At 33.8% G+C, this 17,886-nt stretch overlaps 2 protein-coding genes across 2 annotated transcripts; both read left to right on the forward strand.

Annotated features, from left to right (window-relative positions):
• Positions 1–7,905: 7,905 nt before the first annotated feature.
• On the forward strand, positions 7,906–9,159 carry LOC107912552 (wound-induced basic protein). Its single transcript, XM_016840772.2, has 2 exons — positions 7,906–8,055; positions 8,947–9,159. Exons 1-2 carry the CDS (start codon positions 7,985–7,987, stop codon positions 9,017–9,019), a joined length of 144 nt encoding a protein of 47 aa, XP_016696261.1. The 5' UTR covers positions 7,906–7,984; the 3' UTR covers positions 9,020–9,159.
• A 5,892-nt stretch (positions 9,160–15,051) lies between these two features.
• LOC107912551 (uncharacterized) lies at positions 15,052–17,016 on the forward strand. The gene has a single exon (XM_016840771.2). The coding sequence runs from the start codon at positions 15,311–15,313 to the stop codon at positions 16,634–16,636; it is 1,326 nt and encodes a 441-aa protein (XP_016696260.1). The 5' UTR covers positions 15,052–15,310; the 3' UTR covers positions 16,637–17,016.
• Positions 17,017–17,886: the final 870 nt, after the last annotated feature.

Consider the following 17,886-nt stretch of genomic DNA (forward strand, 5'->3'; position numbering starts at 1 on the left):
ATGGAAACATCAAAGTTTTCATTAGAGATTGACAGTATCAGACAAAATAGCTTGGTGGATACAAGTAGGATAGTCGTCAATCCAATACAAATCGTTGTCAAGAGTACTGCTAAATTTTGCAAGCTGATGGGCAGCCTTGTTGCCTTCCCGTCGCATATGGTTGATACGAAATTCAGCAAACTATTGCAGCAAGAATTTGGCCTTGTCAAGAATTGGTCTAATCTCAGAGAAGTGTTCTTTACTATTCAATCCTTTCATAATCACTCTTGCATCACCTCCAATAATAACATAGGATAATCCCATGTTAATAGCTGTTTCAATGGCTTTAACAGCTGCAATAGCTTTCACAGTAGTAGCAGCGTTTGCCGCAATTGGCAATCGACCACAATTCCTTCAAAGTCTCTTAACACAACTCCCTCCCCTCCATTGTTGTTTGATGCCTTAAAACTAGCATCAAAGTTGACCTTAATAAAATTGGAGGTTTGACTTCTCCATTGGCAGCAAGGTGAAGAACCATAACTTCTTTTGCTTCTCACATTTGCTTCAGTGAAATCCTTGTAGCAATTATTATTACTTTCAACAATTCTCACATCGGTATCATTGGAAATGCGAAAAATGAAGCATTTCTCCAGTTTCATAATGTCCAAAAAAAAAAAAAAGGAACCTGTCAAAATAATCTTCAATTCACGAGCTGCAATTTCAATCCATTCCACTCCATTGTTAACGTCCCCATTGCAAATCTGATTCGAAAATCCACTTAAGGCCAATGCACTCTTTGCAATAGGACATTCACGTAGGGCATGCATAATATCTTCTGACTTATTTCTACTTCTTAAACAAGCAAAACTTGCGCCTTATATTCGTGCATTCAAAGCACAACCCGAGGGGAGAATATTATTGCACACTCTCCAACAAAAGATCTTGATTTTATTGCTCACCTTCGCTTTCCATATGCATTTTCCATGCAATTCTATGAGGTCCCAAGTCCCAACTCGTTAACCGATTGAAGCAAACATCTGTACCAACTTCAAACTGAGTAACACCCGTCAGCATTCCAATTCCAAATAAGTATATCTTCAGCATTCTGGTTCACCAACGAAATCTTGCAAATTGCCTCTGCTTCCTCTTTAGAGAACTCCCTCTTAATAAGGTTCTCCCTCCAAACCATTCGGCTTGCATCAATGAGTTCACAAACCTTAGACTCTTCGTTGAAGTTGGTACAAGGGGATAGAGCCAAGGAATTTAATTGGGTTGGAATCCAAACATCTTCTTTAACTCTTGTGGTGAGACCATTTCTAAACCACCATCTAGCACCTTTATGAAGAATAGCTTTGCTGCTCCAAATGTTTCTCCAAAGGAAAGAGGGGTTGCAACCAACACTTGCTTCCATAAAGGAACAATTCAGAAAGTATCTAGCTTTAAAGACTTTATGGCAAAGTGAGTTCTTGTTGCGAAGGAGACGCCATCCTTGTTTCACTAAAAGAGAAAGGTTGAATAAATGCAAATCCCGAAACCCCATGTCCCCTATACTCTTTGGTTGACAAACATTGTTCCATTTGAGCCAAGATATTTCTTGGAAGTGCTTGATGAGTAGCCTTTTCTCCTCAGCTGAAACATGCAAGAATTTGACCAATATTTGGTAATGTAAACCCATCTGTGAATTGGAAGTTGATTTGGAAGTGTAAGTGATACGAGTCACAAAAGCCCAAATTCTTGAGGGCAAGGCCCAATAAGAAGATTCCAAGCCCAATCAAGAAATCCACCCATACTTAGTTGAAAATCAGGCCAAATTGTCAAAGTGGCCCAAGTTGTAAAGTTTTATTTTTATTTATTTATTTATTTTACTTAGTTTAAATGTTTATCCAAGAGTCCCAAATAAAAGACCCTTGGCCGAATTTCCATATTAAAATAATTAGGAGTTTTTTTTTTAGTTTTAGTTTTAGTGTTCTAATTAAATTAGGAAAACATTTGAAAGGCCTATTTATATGGCTTGGCCAACCACCCTACATTACATTACAATTACATTGAAAATTTCAGATTTGATTTGAGTGAAAATTCTCTTTGAGTTCTTCAAGGATTTTCTCTTGAGTTTTCTTTAGAAGTTGTTTTAACAATCTTTTTGATTGTCGGAGCCATCTTCAACCTTCTTCTTGCCATTGATATTCCTTGGAGGGGAGATTAGAGCCGTTTGAAGGGAGTTGTGAGATCTTTCGAGATTTCAAGGCTTCTTAGGACTTATCTTTTAATTTCTTACTGTCAATTCTTTCTTTATTTCTACTTGTGTTGAATCATTATCTAATCTATTTTCTGTTCTTATTGTGTTTTCAGCCTTTTTCTATCTTAAGGAATCAGCCCAAAAATCCCTAATTTCTAGGGTTTTTCCATGCTATTTTTGGGTGAAATTAGATTGTCGAAATTTGGGGAAAACTATCTTGGTGTTCAATTGGGCAGAATCACAATCTCCTTGAGGGTTTCAAGAACCCTAACACTTATTTCTATTCTCAATTTGATTCTTTGCTGATTTGGGGATTTTATTTCAGATCTGAAAATTAAAAAATCTAATCTTTTAATTTTCTGTTTCGTTTCAGATCTAATTGTTTAGGGTTTTCGTAGGAGTTTCCCGTGACTTGGCAACTCGATCTTGGTCCGCGCGCAACCCCGTATCATTTGGTATCAGATTTTGGGCGTTTTGGGTGTTCTTGGTTGATTTCTAAACTGATCTCTATTTTTTAAAGCATAAACGACAGTTTTACCCAGAAAAATTGTTTAAAAAAAATTCATTTGAGTGGGTAAACGTTGTCCGATTGATCTGAAATTTTACATACATATTTTTGGCACTGTGATTGAATATAAAAAAATTATTCCCGCAAAAAAATCAGTCAAAAAAGTCAAAAAAATCAAAAAAATACGAAATTCAATAAAAATTTAAAAAAAGATTTAGCGGGTTGAATTTGGTGCCCAAAATTTCCAGATCAAAAATTAAATATATAAGGACACTCCAGATTTAATTTCGTGATTTTTGGAGATCGGGAACACCTCGAACGAAGTTGTCAAGTTACTCCGCAGTTTTTCGAGTTTTCTGTTTTCAGCAATTTTTATTGATTCTTAGCTGTAGGTTTTCATTTGTTTCCCTTTATTCTTCCTTTACGTTATCTAACACCTTCTTGTTTCTTGTGTTAGTAGGATTTAAACGTGTGCACAACTTCTTCCTCGGTGCAACACGAATCAATTGGTGTCTCGTCAGTTTTTAGCATCCTAGTGCAAATTAGGATTCTTTGGTAGTTTGGTTCACACTCTCTAATTGGTTGATATAAACTCTGATAAAGAACTCACAAGATTGAATTCGACCTCATTGAGAATTTGATTTTTTTCTTTTTGAGTGATTAACGGTGAGGTTTGATAACTTTTATTTTTGAGTGTTGAGTGTTTTGCAGGTTTTAAAAAAAATGTCTACAGGTGATAATACTAGTGACATAGTTAAAAAATTCCAACAACAGTTGGACGAACAGGCTGTTGCACTTCGAGCGTTGACTGCTACTATCAATGAGGTGCGGTTGAATCAAGAGCCTCAATATCGAGATCAAATTAAAGACGATGTGGATAACCAGCCTCCTGCTCATAGGCGCGCTCCTCGGCGTGTCCCTAGAACTGATTATGATCTTCATGATCGTGGACAACCCTCTTTGGCAAAACCAAAGAGCGAGCAGCAACGAGAACATCTCTTTCATACTCGCTGCCATGTCCAAGGTAAGCTTTGTAGAGTTATTATTGATGGTGAAAGTTGCTCGAACGTAGCCAGCACGACGATGGTGGAAAAGCTTTGCTTAACCACTACCAAGCATCCACGACCTTATCAACTACAAGGGCTTAGCAACGAAAGCCAATTTAAGGTCACTCAACAAGTGCGCATCGCCTTTTCTATCGGTAAATATCAAGACGAAGTCGTGTGCGACGTAGTACCTATTCAAGCCTGCCATTTATTGCTAGGAGAACCATGGCAACTGGATCGAAAAGTCACTCACGATGGTCGTACCAATAGGTATTCTTTCAAGCATCAAGGAAAGAAACTTACCTTAGTGCCGCTCACTCCGGAACAAGTCCATGAGGACCAAATCAAACTGAGAAATTCTGTTAAAACAAGTGAGGAAAAAGAAAAAGAGAATGAAAAAGAGCAAAAAGAGATTGAGAGTGAAAAGGAATGTAAAACAGAAAAGAAATTTGAAAAAGAAGTTGAAGAAAGAAGAGAAAATGAGTTAGAAAAAGAAACAAAAGAAAAAGACGAGGAAAGGCTAGTGAGGAATGTTTCCACTAACCAAGATATGAATTTTTCTTGTGTTGCTACTTTTCAGGTTCCTGAAAGATCGAAAGATAACTTTCAACTTCAATACCTCTCAAATGAAAGACGCTTTCATACGATCAACTTAGGCAAAGATGAAATCACACTACATGATCCCGAAGGTAAGCGAGGTAAGGAAATTTTAGAAACCGAGTCCATTGCAGATTTGAAAATTATTGATAAAACTTTTGGTGACTTAGTTCTTAAAAGATCCCCTCATTTTGATCCGATTAATTGTTACTCTTCGATTGTGGATGATAAAGTCATTACGAAAAGAAGCGTGATTTGTTATTCTCTTGATTTACCTTGTGTAAAATCCTCGAATTTGTCCAAATCTGTTTTGGAGAATAAGGTAACGAAATTTTCCAAATTTGTTTTCAATTTATATTCGTGCCTTAAACAGTTTATGTGGTTGTACATGAAGTTTGAGTTCCATTTGACAAAGGTTAACTCAACAACGGAGATTCAACTACACTATGCCCCCGATGAGCGAAGGTTTGTTTTAAATGAAAAAGGTAAAAATCGACCCTTATTCTTCTGCTTATCGAGGTAAGATGCTTGAAACCTTTGAAACACTTTTGTACTCCTCGGATAGTGATAAAGATCGTGTTGATGAACACTTAGATCGAAACGTGCTTGACTGTCCTATTTTATTTATTGATGATCTATCTGTTTTGATGGTTGATAAAAAGATTCTTGTTTTTGATAATGCATGTGTGAGTGAATCTATAGACCGTCGATTTATGCATGGTATGATTATGCAACTCTGTGAACCATGTGAATCTTTTCAAATACCTACTTGTGACGATTATGTTTACCATTTGATTTATTACTCGCAATTTATTCATGGTTTGTGGGAACAATGTGAGACGACTAAATGCCTTAAAACATGTCCATCTTTGTTTCAAATATTTGACGAGGCAGTGGTGAGTAAATTAGATTGTTTGCATGGTAATCTGAATCTGTCCATTCACATGCGTTATACCTGTTCTGTTATGCTTATGATTGGACTACAAGCTTGTTTCCGTTGCTATTTACTATCTCATGGCTATTCTTTTCAGTGGACTCAATTGCCATTAGTCCCGTTCGATAGAGGAAAGTCGAGTTCATTTGATTTTTCAGATTCGAGGACGAATCTTTTTGAGGAAGGGGGGAATGATACGAGTCACAAAAGCCCAAATTCTTGAGGGCAAGGCCCAATAAGAAGATTCCAAGCCCAATCAAGAAATCCACCCATACTTAGTTGAAAATCAGGCCAAATTGTCAAAGTGGCCCAAGTTGTAAAGTTTTATTTTTATTTATTTATTTATTTTACTTAGTTTAAATGTTTATCCAAGAGTCCCAAATAAAAGACCCTTGGCCGAATTTCCATATTAAAATAATTAGGAGTTTTTTTTTTAGTTTTAGTTTTAGTGTTCTAATTAAATTAGGAAAACATTTGAAAGGCCTATTTATATGGCTTGGCCAACCACCCTACATTACATTACAATTACATTGAAAATTTCAGATTTGATTTGAGTGAAAATTCTCTTTGAGTTCTTCAAGGATTTTCTCTTGAGTTTTCTTTAGAAGTTGTTTTAACAATCTTTTTGATTGTCGGAGCCATCTTCAACCTTCTTCTTGCCATTGATATTCCTTGGAGGGGAGATTAGAGCCGTTTGAAGGGAGTTGTGAGATCTTTCGAGATTTCAAGGCTTCTTAGGACTTATCTTTTAATTTCTTACTGTCAATTCTTTCTTTATTTCTACTTGTGTTGAATCATTATCTAATCTATTTTCTGTTCTTATTGTGTTTTCAGCCTTTTTCTATCTTAAGGAATCAGCCCAAAAATCCCTAATTTCTAGGGTTTTTCCATGCTATTTTTGGGTGAAATTAGATTGTCGAAATTTGGGGAAAACTATCTTGGTGTTCAATTGGGCAGAATCACAATCTCCTTGAGGGTTTCAAGAACCCTAACACTTATTTCTATTCTCAATTTGATTCTTTGCTGATTTGGGGATTTTATTTCAGATCTGAAAATTAAAAAATCTAATCTTTTAATTTTCTGTTTCGTTTCAGATCTAATTGTTTAGGGTTTTCGTAGGAGTTTCCCGTGACTTGGCAACTCGATCTTGGTCCGCGCGCAACCCCGTATCAGTAAGGCTCCTCAAAGAGTTCGTGTATTTCTACGGTTGTTGTGGCAAAATAAGATTCTGATTAATGGGGAGCAGGCTCGACGACATATGACTAATGAAGACCATTGTGTTTGTTGTGGAAATCCCATTGAGACAAGCTTACATGCCATAAGAGATTGTGAGTTCTCAAAAGTGATTTGGAAGACGATGATTCTTAATTTAGTTAGGAATATGTTCTTTTCAACGAATCTGAATATACGGTTAACCAATAACTTGTTAGCTCAAGAGGAATTGACTATGAAGGAGGAAAATTGGCCAATTTTGCTTGCAAAATTGTGTTGGCTATTATGAAAAAGCCGAAATAATTTCACTTTCAATAATAGCCATGGTAATGTTGATGTTGTTGTAGGTACAAGTTTAGCCTGGGCTGAGAGCTTTGTAAACTCAAAATCTTGTGAACTCTATTGCATTTAGATGGTGTTGGGTGATCATTGGAGACCGCCGGAGAAAGGGTGAGTTAAATTGAATGTAGATAGTGCATTGTTGGAAAGCAATAATACTGTTGCAATTAGAGGAGTATTTAGAGACCATGATGCTAATTGGATGTGCGATTTTGCTATATGGATTGAAAAGGATTTAGTTTTCAAAACTGAGGTAAGAGTTATATTAGAAGGCCTCAATTTAGCATGGGCGTTTGGTTTTAGGCAATTGGAGTTGGAGTGTGATTATACTTTAGTTGTGGAAGCTAGCTTAGTTGGTGGTGCGAGTACTAGTATGTTTTCAGAGTTGCGTTTGATTAGTCAACTTTTATGTCAAAATTGGAAGGTTCAGTTTTGGCACATCCCTAGGGAACTTAACAAAGTAGATGATTGGATGGCTAAATCGGGAAGCGAGAATTATGATGAGATGCAAGTATTTGAAGAGGCCTTAACCCTTATTATGAGAGCTTTTCGAGGTTGATCTTGATTCTATGGTTGTTACTTCTAGTTAACTTGTTGTCTTTGCATTCGCTTTCTAGTTGTTTCTTGTTACCAAAAAAAAAATTAATGGGCAAGTGATTGAAATGTTACAACCTAAAAACGTTATTCACCAAAATATAACATTTTATAGTTGAGAGGTAAAAAAACAAATTTAACCCAATTTAAACAAATTTTTAACATTTCTTTTGATAGAAAATATTAAATTTTTAATTGTATGTTTCGCATTTGAAAAATAAAAATAATAAACGATCATAGTTTTTTATGGTATATTAAAATGTAAAATAAAAACATGGGACATTTTAACAATGTTGCTGACATTCAAATATTTCATTTTTAAAAGAACCAAAAAATTGATGGCGTCCATGAGAAAGCCCAAAGAGGGCCCGAATCTTTAACAGATATATAGGCAGCGGCCCAACCATAATAAAACGTGGTACCAGAAGACCCAAATCTAAATATAAAGGCGGTTTTCAAGACCCAAAACTAAAACGGCGAAGGCTAATAGATAAGCAGCGTGAGCAGAGAAAGCTAGCTAGGGTTTCTTTCCTTACAGAATGATTTACGACGTCAATTCTCCACTCTTCCGCTCATTCCTCAGCCAGAAGGGCGGCTCCTCCGACAAAAGGTTCCTCTCTCTCTCTCTCTATATATATATGCATCTTTATCCTTTTCCATCCTAATTTATGCGTAAACTTGCTACCGTCTTAGTTTAGTTTCAATGTTATTAACGTAAATGATTATAGTCACTGGGAGTTGATGAAATGTTGACGTATTCTCTTTTCAAGATTTGTGTTTGCTATTTTAATGGGAATGTTGGTCAAAGGGAAATTTTATCAAGTGCTTACTTTGATTCCGGCGGAAACTTGGCCAGAAAAATGTTCACGAATTGTTTTTTTCAATTATTTAGCATGTATTTTTCAACTATTCGATGAAAGCTAATTATTTTTTTGGGAAGATTGTGATTGCGAACAATGAGGATGATGTTTAGAATTAGATTCTTTGTGTTTATGTTGTTTGAACATATATAGAGAGGGCTTTATTTGCACTGGGCTTAGCTTGCTGGTTTATTTTGTGATTGATTCTTATGAAATTAGGAGGATATGGTTGCTAATTGCTTTAGATGTCTCTAGCAGTTATGGTTACTGAAACTGCATCCACTGGACTCTATTCAATAACCTGCAACTTGCGACTTAGGAAGCTTTTATCAATCTCTCTGACACTCAGTGAAGCCTGTTTTATGGCCAGCTCTTTCTAGATACAACATTGAATTGTTTCTTTTATGGTTTATGTTCTCAATTTGGGGAAAGATTTGTTTGTATTTCTAGTTTAGCTTGTTATGCTGTTTAAACAACTTGTTTTCTTTCCCTTGCTTTGTCTTGTGCTACAAATGATGATTATGTGAGGTTTTCCAATGCGTCATTTGCAATCTGCGTCGCTGAAATCTTATTGTAAGAAAAGGTTTTGTTCCGGTGAGATGCTTCTAATCTGTGGGTGTAACTTTTGCTTGGCTTTTCAGGAAAATGGAGGAGCAGAAGCCAAAGGAACAGAGACCCAAAGCAAGTGAGAACAAACCTGTTATGACAGAGTAACTGATGCTTTTTTTTAGTCTGCTTTAAGATGGGACAGGTTGGTTGTTGTTTTAGAATGGAAATTACTGTGGATGTTTCTAATTTCTATATTATAACAGTTTTTCTTGTTTGATTTGGAATGAACATGTTCTTATCTGGCATTCAAGCTTCTATTTTCCTGATGTTATTTTAGTTCGTGCTGGAATATTCATAGATTTTTCTCTTTGCTGGGGGCATGATGACATTGCTGGCAGTTTGGTCCCCTATTGCTTCATTGTAATTTATGGAGCCATTATGAGTTTTATGACCATGTTGGCCCTTATTTTACTTGTTAATTTATAGGGGAAGTATTGCTAATGTAGAGCCAAATCTTAGTTAATATTTCTGCATTAAGCCGATTCTCGAGATTGGAATTAAATTAAAACTTACAAGGATTTCTAGTAAACTATACTTGCAAAGTATGATCAAGTGTATAATGTTGATGATTGAAATGAACTATCCGATTTAAGACAGACATTTATGGTGGAGCGAAGATAGCCTTATCCGTTACTACTTCTGTTACAAAGATGGGCTTTCAGTTGGTTTTATTCAAAAAAGGTGATAACCAGTAAATTTGAGGTTCCGAGTTCAGTATGTGTGATATGTTTTAATCCCCAAGGACGTATGGTTGATGATATATGCCAAAGAATTGCCATGTTTGTCAAAAAGCCCTCTCCGACAAAATGAGAAAATTCATTTCTTTTTGGCGATGGACAATGAATTTGATATTTATGGTAAAACATGGAAAAATAGAAAGCGCGTAAAAAGAATTACAATAATATTAGAGTGAGACAGAGTCACAGAGAGTGGAAGGACAACAACAGACATATGGGTCCCAATCAAGATGTGGAAAGAAGAGAAGTAAAGGTAGTATTGCATGCATGGCATGCAGTTGAGTGCCGGTGCCTACCCATGTGCACGCCCAATTCCACCCTCTTATTTTCAAAGAGTCAGTTATGGATGATATAAGATAGACGAAATCACTTGGAAGGATTATTATTATTATTACCTTATACACAATCTTGACTTGTTACATTTCATAGTCATATGAGCTATAATTACATTTTAGAAGTTATCAAAGTTAATTTAATATTTCAAAAACAAAATGAAATGGAGTAAAAAATGCATACATTAGCAAATGTTCATGAACTTCTTGAGCGGTACATAAAATGAGAATTCCTCCTAAATTTCGAATTATCCAGCTCATGAATAAGAAAAAAATATTATATAGTTGATCTGAAATAAATCAATAATTTGAAATGTTTTTTTTCTTTTTTTTAGAAATCATTTGATACATTTTTTCAACTCTAAAAAAAGGGTAAAAAATAATGTATTTTTTGTTTATATTTTAAAAATTAAAAACTAAAAAAAAGGAAACACAAGGATTTATTAACCTGGCCTGACTCCACCATAACAATAATTTTTGTTATTAATTTTAGACAAGTGCTCCACAACACTAGTAAGTTGTTAACTCACATCTCAGATGTGTATAATTGAAGTGGGCCGTTTTAATCTTAAACTCAAAGCTACCATAGTTTGAATCTACCATCTGTTAGTGTTAGGTATAATTACTGAAAATGAAAATTATTGGTGAGATGAAACCAACTATAGAAATTGTAGTCCCCTCCCCCAATTTGTAATGTACCCAAAAAGATGTCTTATATTAGGTTTGTTAACCATCTTTAACATTTATAGGGGCTGGGTTGGTTTCTCCTGTGTTTTTCTTCTTTTAATTGTTGTTGTTGACAATAGATAGTTTTAATTTGGCTTGTTAAGGTTTTGAGTGGACGAAGGATGTAGTATCATTTCAGACAGGCATATAAGTTACCCATAATTTCTCATTTAAAGTAATGTACTCTCAAGTCTTCTTAAATAAAATCATTATTCAACTTCTTTATCTGTTTTAACTGTAAGTTTGTTCAATCAATTATACTTATTATTTCATAGAGAAAAAGCCTAACATTACTGTGAGAGAATGTAAACAGTGGTGTAGCTAGGTTCAGCTGGCAGAGTCTCAATCTCCCTAAAATATAAAATTTTTTATTTAAATCCTTTAAAATTTTAAATTAATAAAGGTAGAATTACTTTGCATCCCTTAAAAATGATAAAAAAATTGATTTAATCCTTTAAAAAATATAAAACTATATGCTATTAAAATGATAAAATTATATTTTTACTATCGTCAAAATTATAATTTAATTTTTGTCCCCCTAAAAAATTTTCAAGCTTCACTCCTGGATGTAAAATTAAAATAGTGTTATACATTTTCATAATTTATTGTACAAATATTAATATAATTGTATTTATTATACATATAAATTTTCAAATCGATCCAATATTTCAATCATATTGATATATATTTAACGATTACAAATTTTTTTACTTAGAACAAATAATTATGAATTTTTAATTTATTATAAACTTGATATTTAGAATCTACATAAATAAAACATAGAATATGATAATTGGGTTGTTAAATATTAATAATAAAAAATATATAAATTTATTTTCATTTTACAATGTACTCCATCTCTCTCTATATAATATGTGAAACAGTTTGTGGAGCTCAACTCATAAATAGGAAGATACTGCTTTAACACAGTCAAATCCATGTCTTTCTATATTGACAACAATGCCCATACCAATTAAGTTAAGACTCAATCTTTAAATATATATTTTTAAATTTAGTTAAATAAATATATTCTTAAGATATTAATATTTTTATCAATAGGTTTGTTAATTATTAATCATTTTATTAGAAAATATTGATGCGGTATTTCTTTTACCTTTTATTTGATGATATCTATAAATCTATTGCTTAAAAACATTTACTTTAATCCAAAATTATTTTTATCCTCATAATTATAATTTTTATTATCTAATTTTGTACTATAGTTGCCATCTTATAATATTAAACTTTAATACATTAATATTTTAAATTATATTTGTATTTAACGGAAAGAAAAAGTTAAACATATGTAATTATGCATGAATTGCTAGTTATCAAAGTTGAAATTGTCCACCAATAAGTGTTAGGTGCAATGATAAGGCATATTGCACTCTAAAGAAAAGGAGAACAAAATTTGAATGTTGGAGACGACATTTTTAAAAAAAGACAGCTATGAACCCTGAACATAAACCGTAAAATAAACTCGCCTTTATTAAGAAAATAGACTAAAATTACTCGAAAAATAGATTAGAATTATTTTCTTTAAGGTATCTTGTAATCTAATAAAAATGACTTGCTATAGTATAGAAGTGATTAACTTCGAAGGAAACCTAATTTCGGATCTTTGAAATAAGTTGTCTATTGATTACTGAATAAGTAAGGAGAAATTGGTTGTCCGACATTGAGTCAACAATTAGAACTGATTTACTAAAGGCATTCAAGTTATCCTTGCGTCGATGATCGAATTTATAAATCAGACGAAGATTTAACTTTGACTAGAGTTCCTTCTTGTTGATTTTATTTTATGATCTCTTTTTACTTTTGCTTAATTTTATTTTAGTTTTTAATTCTAAACCCTTTTTTATTTTATTTTTGTTTTACTTGTTTATTAAAGAAATAAAATTATCACCCGTCCGTCTCTGTGAATACAACCCTACTTGTTGCTATCTACTAACTTTTATATTTTTCAAGTAGGTTTTTATTTTGTAGGTCTCGACAACCTTACATAAATTAACCATTAACTGTTGATGCGACAATCATAGAATGTGCCACTTGTGATAAAGATAACTCATTAACAACTAATATTTCCTTAAATAGTTTCAAATTTACTAATTAAGCCTTAACATAATTGACATTGTTACTATTATAGCACAATTAAGATTACATTAGTTTGAGCGCGTTTAAACCCAATTTTTACTCCAATTTAAAAATGGGAGAAAGATTATGGATAGAAATAAACTTTGTATTAAAAAAATTTAAAAATCTTATTTTGGATAATATATATTTTTATACTCACATCATATACAATAAAAAAATGACATATGACTTGTTATAAACGTTGGATATATCTTCCGTTTTTAAGAAGTGCTAAAATAGAAAAGAAAAATCAATGTTATATTTATATTATTTATAAAGTTTATTAAGTTAGTGTTATGAGTTAATTAGACATTAATTTAATTGTAAAATGATTGAAAATTTAAAAAATTAAAAGTTTTAAATGCTGGTTAATCTTTTATATTGATTTTATATATAATTTTTTCTTAAACGTCCAGTTAGTATAAGTGTTATATTTTCTAATACAAACCCATAAAATAAGTTTTTAGAATAAGCACCAGTGTCACTAAGCAAATAGCTGCATTCAATATATATATATTAAAGTGCTACAAATATATATGGCCGAGTAATTACAAGTATTAAATTATTATAATATAGATTGTTCATATAATTAGAAAGTAAAACCAAATAATTAAAAATATAATTAAATTAAAAATTAAGGGCAAATTACAAATGAAAGCTTTTTTTTTTCAAAATTTACCGAAATGGGCCCTTTATGTAATTATTTACCGGAATGGTTCGTTTTTCACGAAATCGCGTCCACGTCAGCGCGATGTCAAGGTACGCGCCAAGAAATCGCGTCCACGTAAGCATGATTTGCTGATGTGGACACAAATCGCGCCCCCTAGGACGCGATTTGCTGACGTGGCATTAACAGTTTATGTTTTTTAGCTTGAAAAACTTTGAAAGGCCATAACTTTTCGCTCGGTTGTCTGATTGAGACGAATTTTTTTTTATTTTGAATAGCTTTTCGAGATCTACGCATTGACAAACAGCCGAAGGCGGTTTGCCGCAGTTTTCATCGAAAAAGATCCTTTTTTGCCCCTAAATTTTGATTTTTTCGGTTTAAAATTGAATTTTGAAACATTCAAATCATTATTTTCCTTATTTATTTGAAGCAAACACCGAATTTTTTTTACAGAATTGTTGTATTATTTTTTTTGATTTGACACGTGTATGGAATAGGTCCGATAAATCGTTAGAACGTAAGTACTATAATTAAGATAATAACAGTATTTTTATAATATGCCAATTAATTAATTTAGATTAGTTGGTTAAGATGCTTGCTCTTTTCTCTTAGAACCTTGGTTCAAATCTTAACAAGTACATTTTTTTTGAATCAATTAACTCTTCAATATTACATCAATAGCAACAAGTACAAAAAAGATTCAAAATTATTACCAACAAGATTTGAACCAAGGTTCTAAGGGAAAAGAGCAAGCATCTTAACCAGCTAAGCTAAACTAATTAATTACCATATTATAAAAATACTGTTATTATCTTAATTATATTACTTACGTTCTAACGATTTATCGGACCTATTCCATACACGTGTCAAATCAAAAAAATAATACAACAATTCTGTAAAAAAAATTCGGTGTTTACTTCAAATAAATAAGGAAAATAATGATTTGAATGTTTCAAACTTCAATTTTAAACCGAAAAAATCAAAATTTAGGGGCAAAAAAGGATCTTTTTCGACGAAAACTATGCAAACTGCCTTTGGCTGTTTGTCAGCGCGTAGATTTTGAAAAGTTATTCGAAATAAAAAAAAATTCGTCTCAATCGGATAACCGAGCGAAAAGTTATGGCCTTTCAAAGTTTTCCAAGCTAAAAAATATAAACTGTTCATGCCACGTCAGCAAATCGCGTCCTAGGGGGCGCGATTTGTGTCCACGTCAGCAAATCGCGCTTACGTGGACGCGATTTCCTGGCGCGTACCCTGACATCGCGCTGACATGGACGCGATTTCGCGAAAAACGGACCATTCCGATAAATAATTACATAAAAAGTCCATTTCGATAAATTTAAAAAAAAAACTTTTTTTAGTAATTTGCCCAAAAATTAATACAATTCAAATTAAAATCAATGAACTAAATCAATTGACACAAAACTAAAAAATTTAGGTATACAATCACGCATAATGAATTTTGATCTCAAGTATTCAATACCCAACTCGTTGGATAGCTGGTTTCATTATTAAGCGTTATAAGAAAGAGATAATCACATCAATCAGTGATCCGAAGTGGAGAGGGGACAAGACAGGGAAAGTTTCTAAAGCGACTTTTGTTTTTCATATCAATGGCTACGGTGGTTAATCTCTCACTCTTTTTTATTTCTCTATCAATCTCTTCCCTTCATTCACGCCGCTCCCTCGCCCTCTCTTTCTAAAATTCTTCTCCAAGTCTTGGTTTCGTGTTAGAATGTTGTCATCCATCGCCATCTTCAATCTCTTATTTTGATACTCTCTCTCGTTTTCTTCACCAAAAATGTCTTTGGCTGCCCAGAAGCAACCTAAGGACTTGCCAAGTCTTCTCTTTTCTGACTTTATGCTCTTTTGTTCTTTCCTTCTCTCTCACCCTCTGTATTTCTCTTACTTCATCTTCTTCTCCCCTTACCTCTTCAAGGTTTTCTCTTTCCTTTCCCCTCTCTTCGTCACCACCGCCCTTTTGCTTCTTGCCTTTCTTACTCTCACTCCCACATTTTTCAACCATGGTGGGGCTTTCCACCTCGACAGCTCACCGGATTCCAAGGCAAGTTTCCTGCTTACTGCCTACCGAACGCTTGTTGAAACGTTGAGGTCTAAAGTTGACGATGCTGATGGCTTTGGATGCTTCGAAGAGCTTGAAGCATTTAAGATCATGTTTGAAACGTCGACTACTGTCGTCGAAACTAGTGAAAATCCAGATGATGTTTTGGCGGTGGAGTCCCAAGGAGAGTGCTTTCGAGCTGTTGAAGCTTCCATCGACCAAGGTCCGAGCTTTGAAAACGATTGTAGCCTAGGTATGGCTGAAACGTCGACGAGAAGTACTGCTTTAGATGAAAAACCAGCAGAGATTAGGCGACCGGAAACGAATCAGGTAAAGGCGGTAGTGAAGATCTTTGAAGACTTTTTGCAGGAAAAAGATGGGGTTGAAAATTTGTCGTCCAAAAAGACAGACAAAGAGGTCAAGTCATTAAGCGTGGAGTCCAATAAAGGTGATGAACAAAAAGAAGAATTCATGAGAAGGGGATCCGAGGCCAATAAAGTAAGTGATCCTCCTAAAGTGATCAGTGCTGATAATGGATTTGAGCATGCTGCCAAAGCAATGGTGAATGATTCCCCGAGAGTGAGAGGTGAATGGGGTAGTAAAAATGGAGACAGTTATAACTACCAAACAATGGGATCAAATCTTGGCAACTTTGGGTCGATGAGGAAACAAAAGGAGTGGAAGAGGACATTGGCATGCAAGCTTTTCGAAGAGAGACACTCACACAACGTTGCTGATGGTACTGAAGGGATGGATTTGCTTTGGGAGGCATATGAAACCGACTCCCATTCCCATAATAAAGTAGAAATGAGAAGCAGCTCAAAGAAAGGAAAGAAAGGTGGCAACAACAAAGATTACTGCTACGATAATGATAATTATGATGAGGATGAGTATGAGGAAGAGTCCAATGGGCAATTGTGCTGTTTACAGGCTCTCAAGTTCTCAGCTGGGAAGATGAATTTGGGAATGGGAAGGCCTAACCTTGTCAAGATCTCAAAGGCCCTCAAAGGGATTGGATGGTTGCACCATGTTAGCAGCAGGCATGGCAAGAAAGGGTACCATTGAATTTTAGATTCCACTTTTTTCTTTTTTGTTAATTTAAGCTTGATGAGAATAGCGGATATATCATATATATATATCTATATATTTCCCCAACGATCACAAAGTAAATATGGTCTTTTGATTTCACATGAAATGTAACTTTTTTTCTTTTCTTTTTCTTGTTCCCTATTTGTATGTGGTGGAACATCAAACAAGATGCGGAAATCCAACTTTGAACATTTGATCATTTCCTATTGTTATGGCAAGCAAATGATCATTTCCCATTTTCCTGCTTTGTTGGTGATTCTTTTATGCATGCTTTGGTCGAGTAGATGTTTAGGCTTTTTTTTACAAGCTTTTGCAATAATGGAGAATTAAATCAGAAGGCCTAGATTGATGCTTTATCATAACCCATACAATCATTGATTCCTTAAAGGAAACCTTTATTTATTTATTCTCTCTAAATAATGGTTTAAGGGCCCTTCAGTTTATGTCACATGCAGCATATGCAATTCTATATATGATCAGAGACAGCCTAATGGAAGTTTCACCTAATATCCATCAAGTGATCTTTGACATTGTTCATAAATTCTCGGGTTGGCATCTAAATTGAACAGTTTGTAGTTATGAATCTTATTGAAAATTTTACATTTTTTTTGAGGAAAGGTCAGATATTTTTAGAGAAAAATCCAAGAATCCTTTAATAAGTCGATATTTTTAGATATTTTTACTAGGTTGAACTGAGGTTTTGTCTTTTTACTCTATAGAAACCCTAATTGCTTTAAAAGACTACCTTAGGAGGCAATAAATTTACAAGGTGAATGCTTCTCACATGACCACCTACCAATAGAAATGATGGCCATTTGCATAAAATAATTAAATCCTTATACCTGAAACCTTGAACATAATAAGATTAAGGAAAAGGTTTTTTTACCAAAATATTACAAAAAAAACCAAAATATTATAATTTTTTTTATTTATCAAAATAATACAAAAAAAAAAGAGGCTGATGGAGAGGAATAAAAAGGCGGCACCAATAGTGCCTTTCCTATAGGCGGCACAAGATTAAAATGTAATGATCTAAAGTTTTAAGGACTTGGTATGCAAATTTACCATTTTAAATTTTGAAAGTGAATTGGTGCCGGTGGGTGTGGCGGCACTAAAGTTGAAATGTGGCTAATTGTCTTCTAAGCCCTTCTTATTTATTATTTTCTTTTTATTCCCCTTCAACTCACTTTTTAATTTAATAAACAAGTCCTCAACCTATTTTTGTA

The sequence above is a fragment of the Gossypium hirsutum genome, chromosome D11, assembly GCF_007990345.1.
Source record: "Gossypium hirsutum isolate 1008001.06 chromosome D11, Gossypium_hirsutum_v2.1, whole genome shotgun sequence".
NCBI lineage: Eukaryota > Viridiplantae > Streptophyta > Magnoliopsida > Malvales > Malvaceae > Gossypium > Gossypium hirsutum.

Excerpts from the sequence above, each read along its gene's own strand:
- LOC107912552 (XM_016840772.2), top strand. The coding sequence starts at position 7,985 with ATGATTTACGACGTCAATTCTCCACTCTTCCGCTCATTCCTCAGCCAG. Across the intron at positions 8,056-8,946 it reads GGCGGCTCCTCCGACAAAAG|GAAAATGGAGGAGCAGAAGC; the intron begins GTTCCTCTCTCT and ends TTGGCTTTTCAG.
- LOC107912551 (XM_016840771.2), top strand. The coding sequence starts at position 15,311 with ATGTCTTTGGCTGCCCAGAAGCAACCTAAGGACTTGCCAAGTCTTCTC.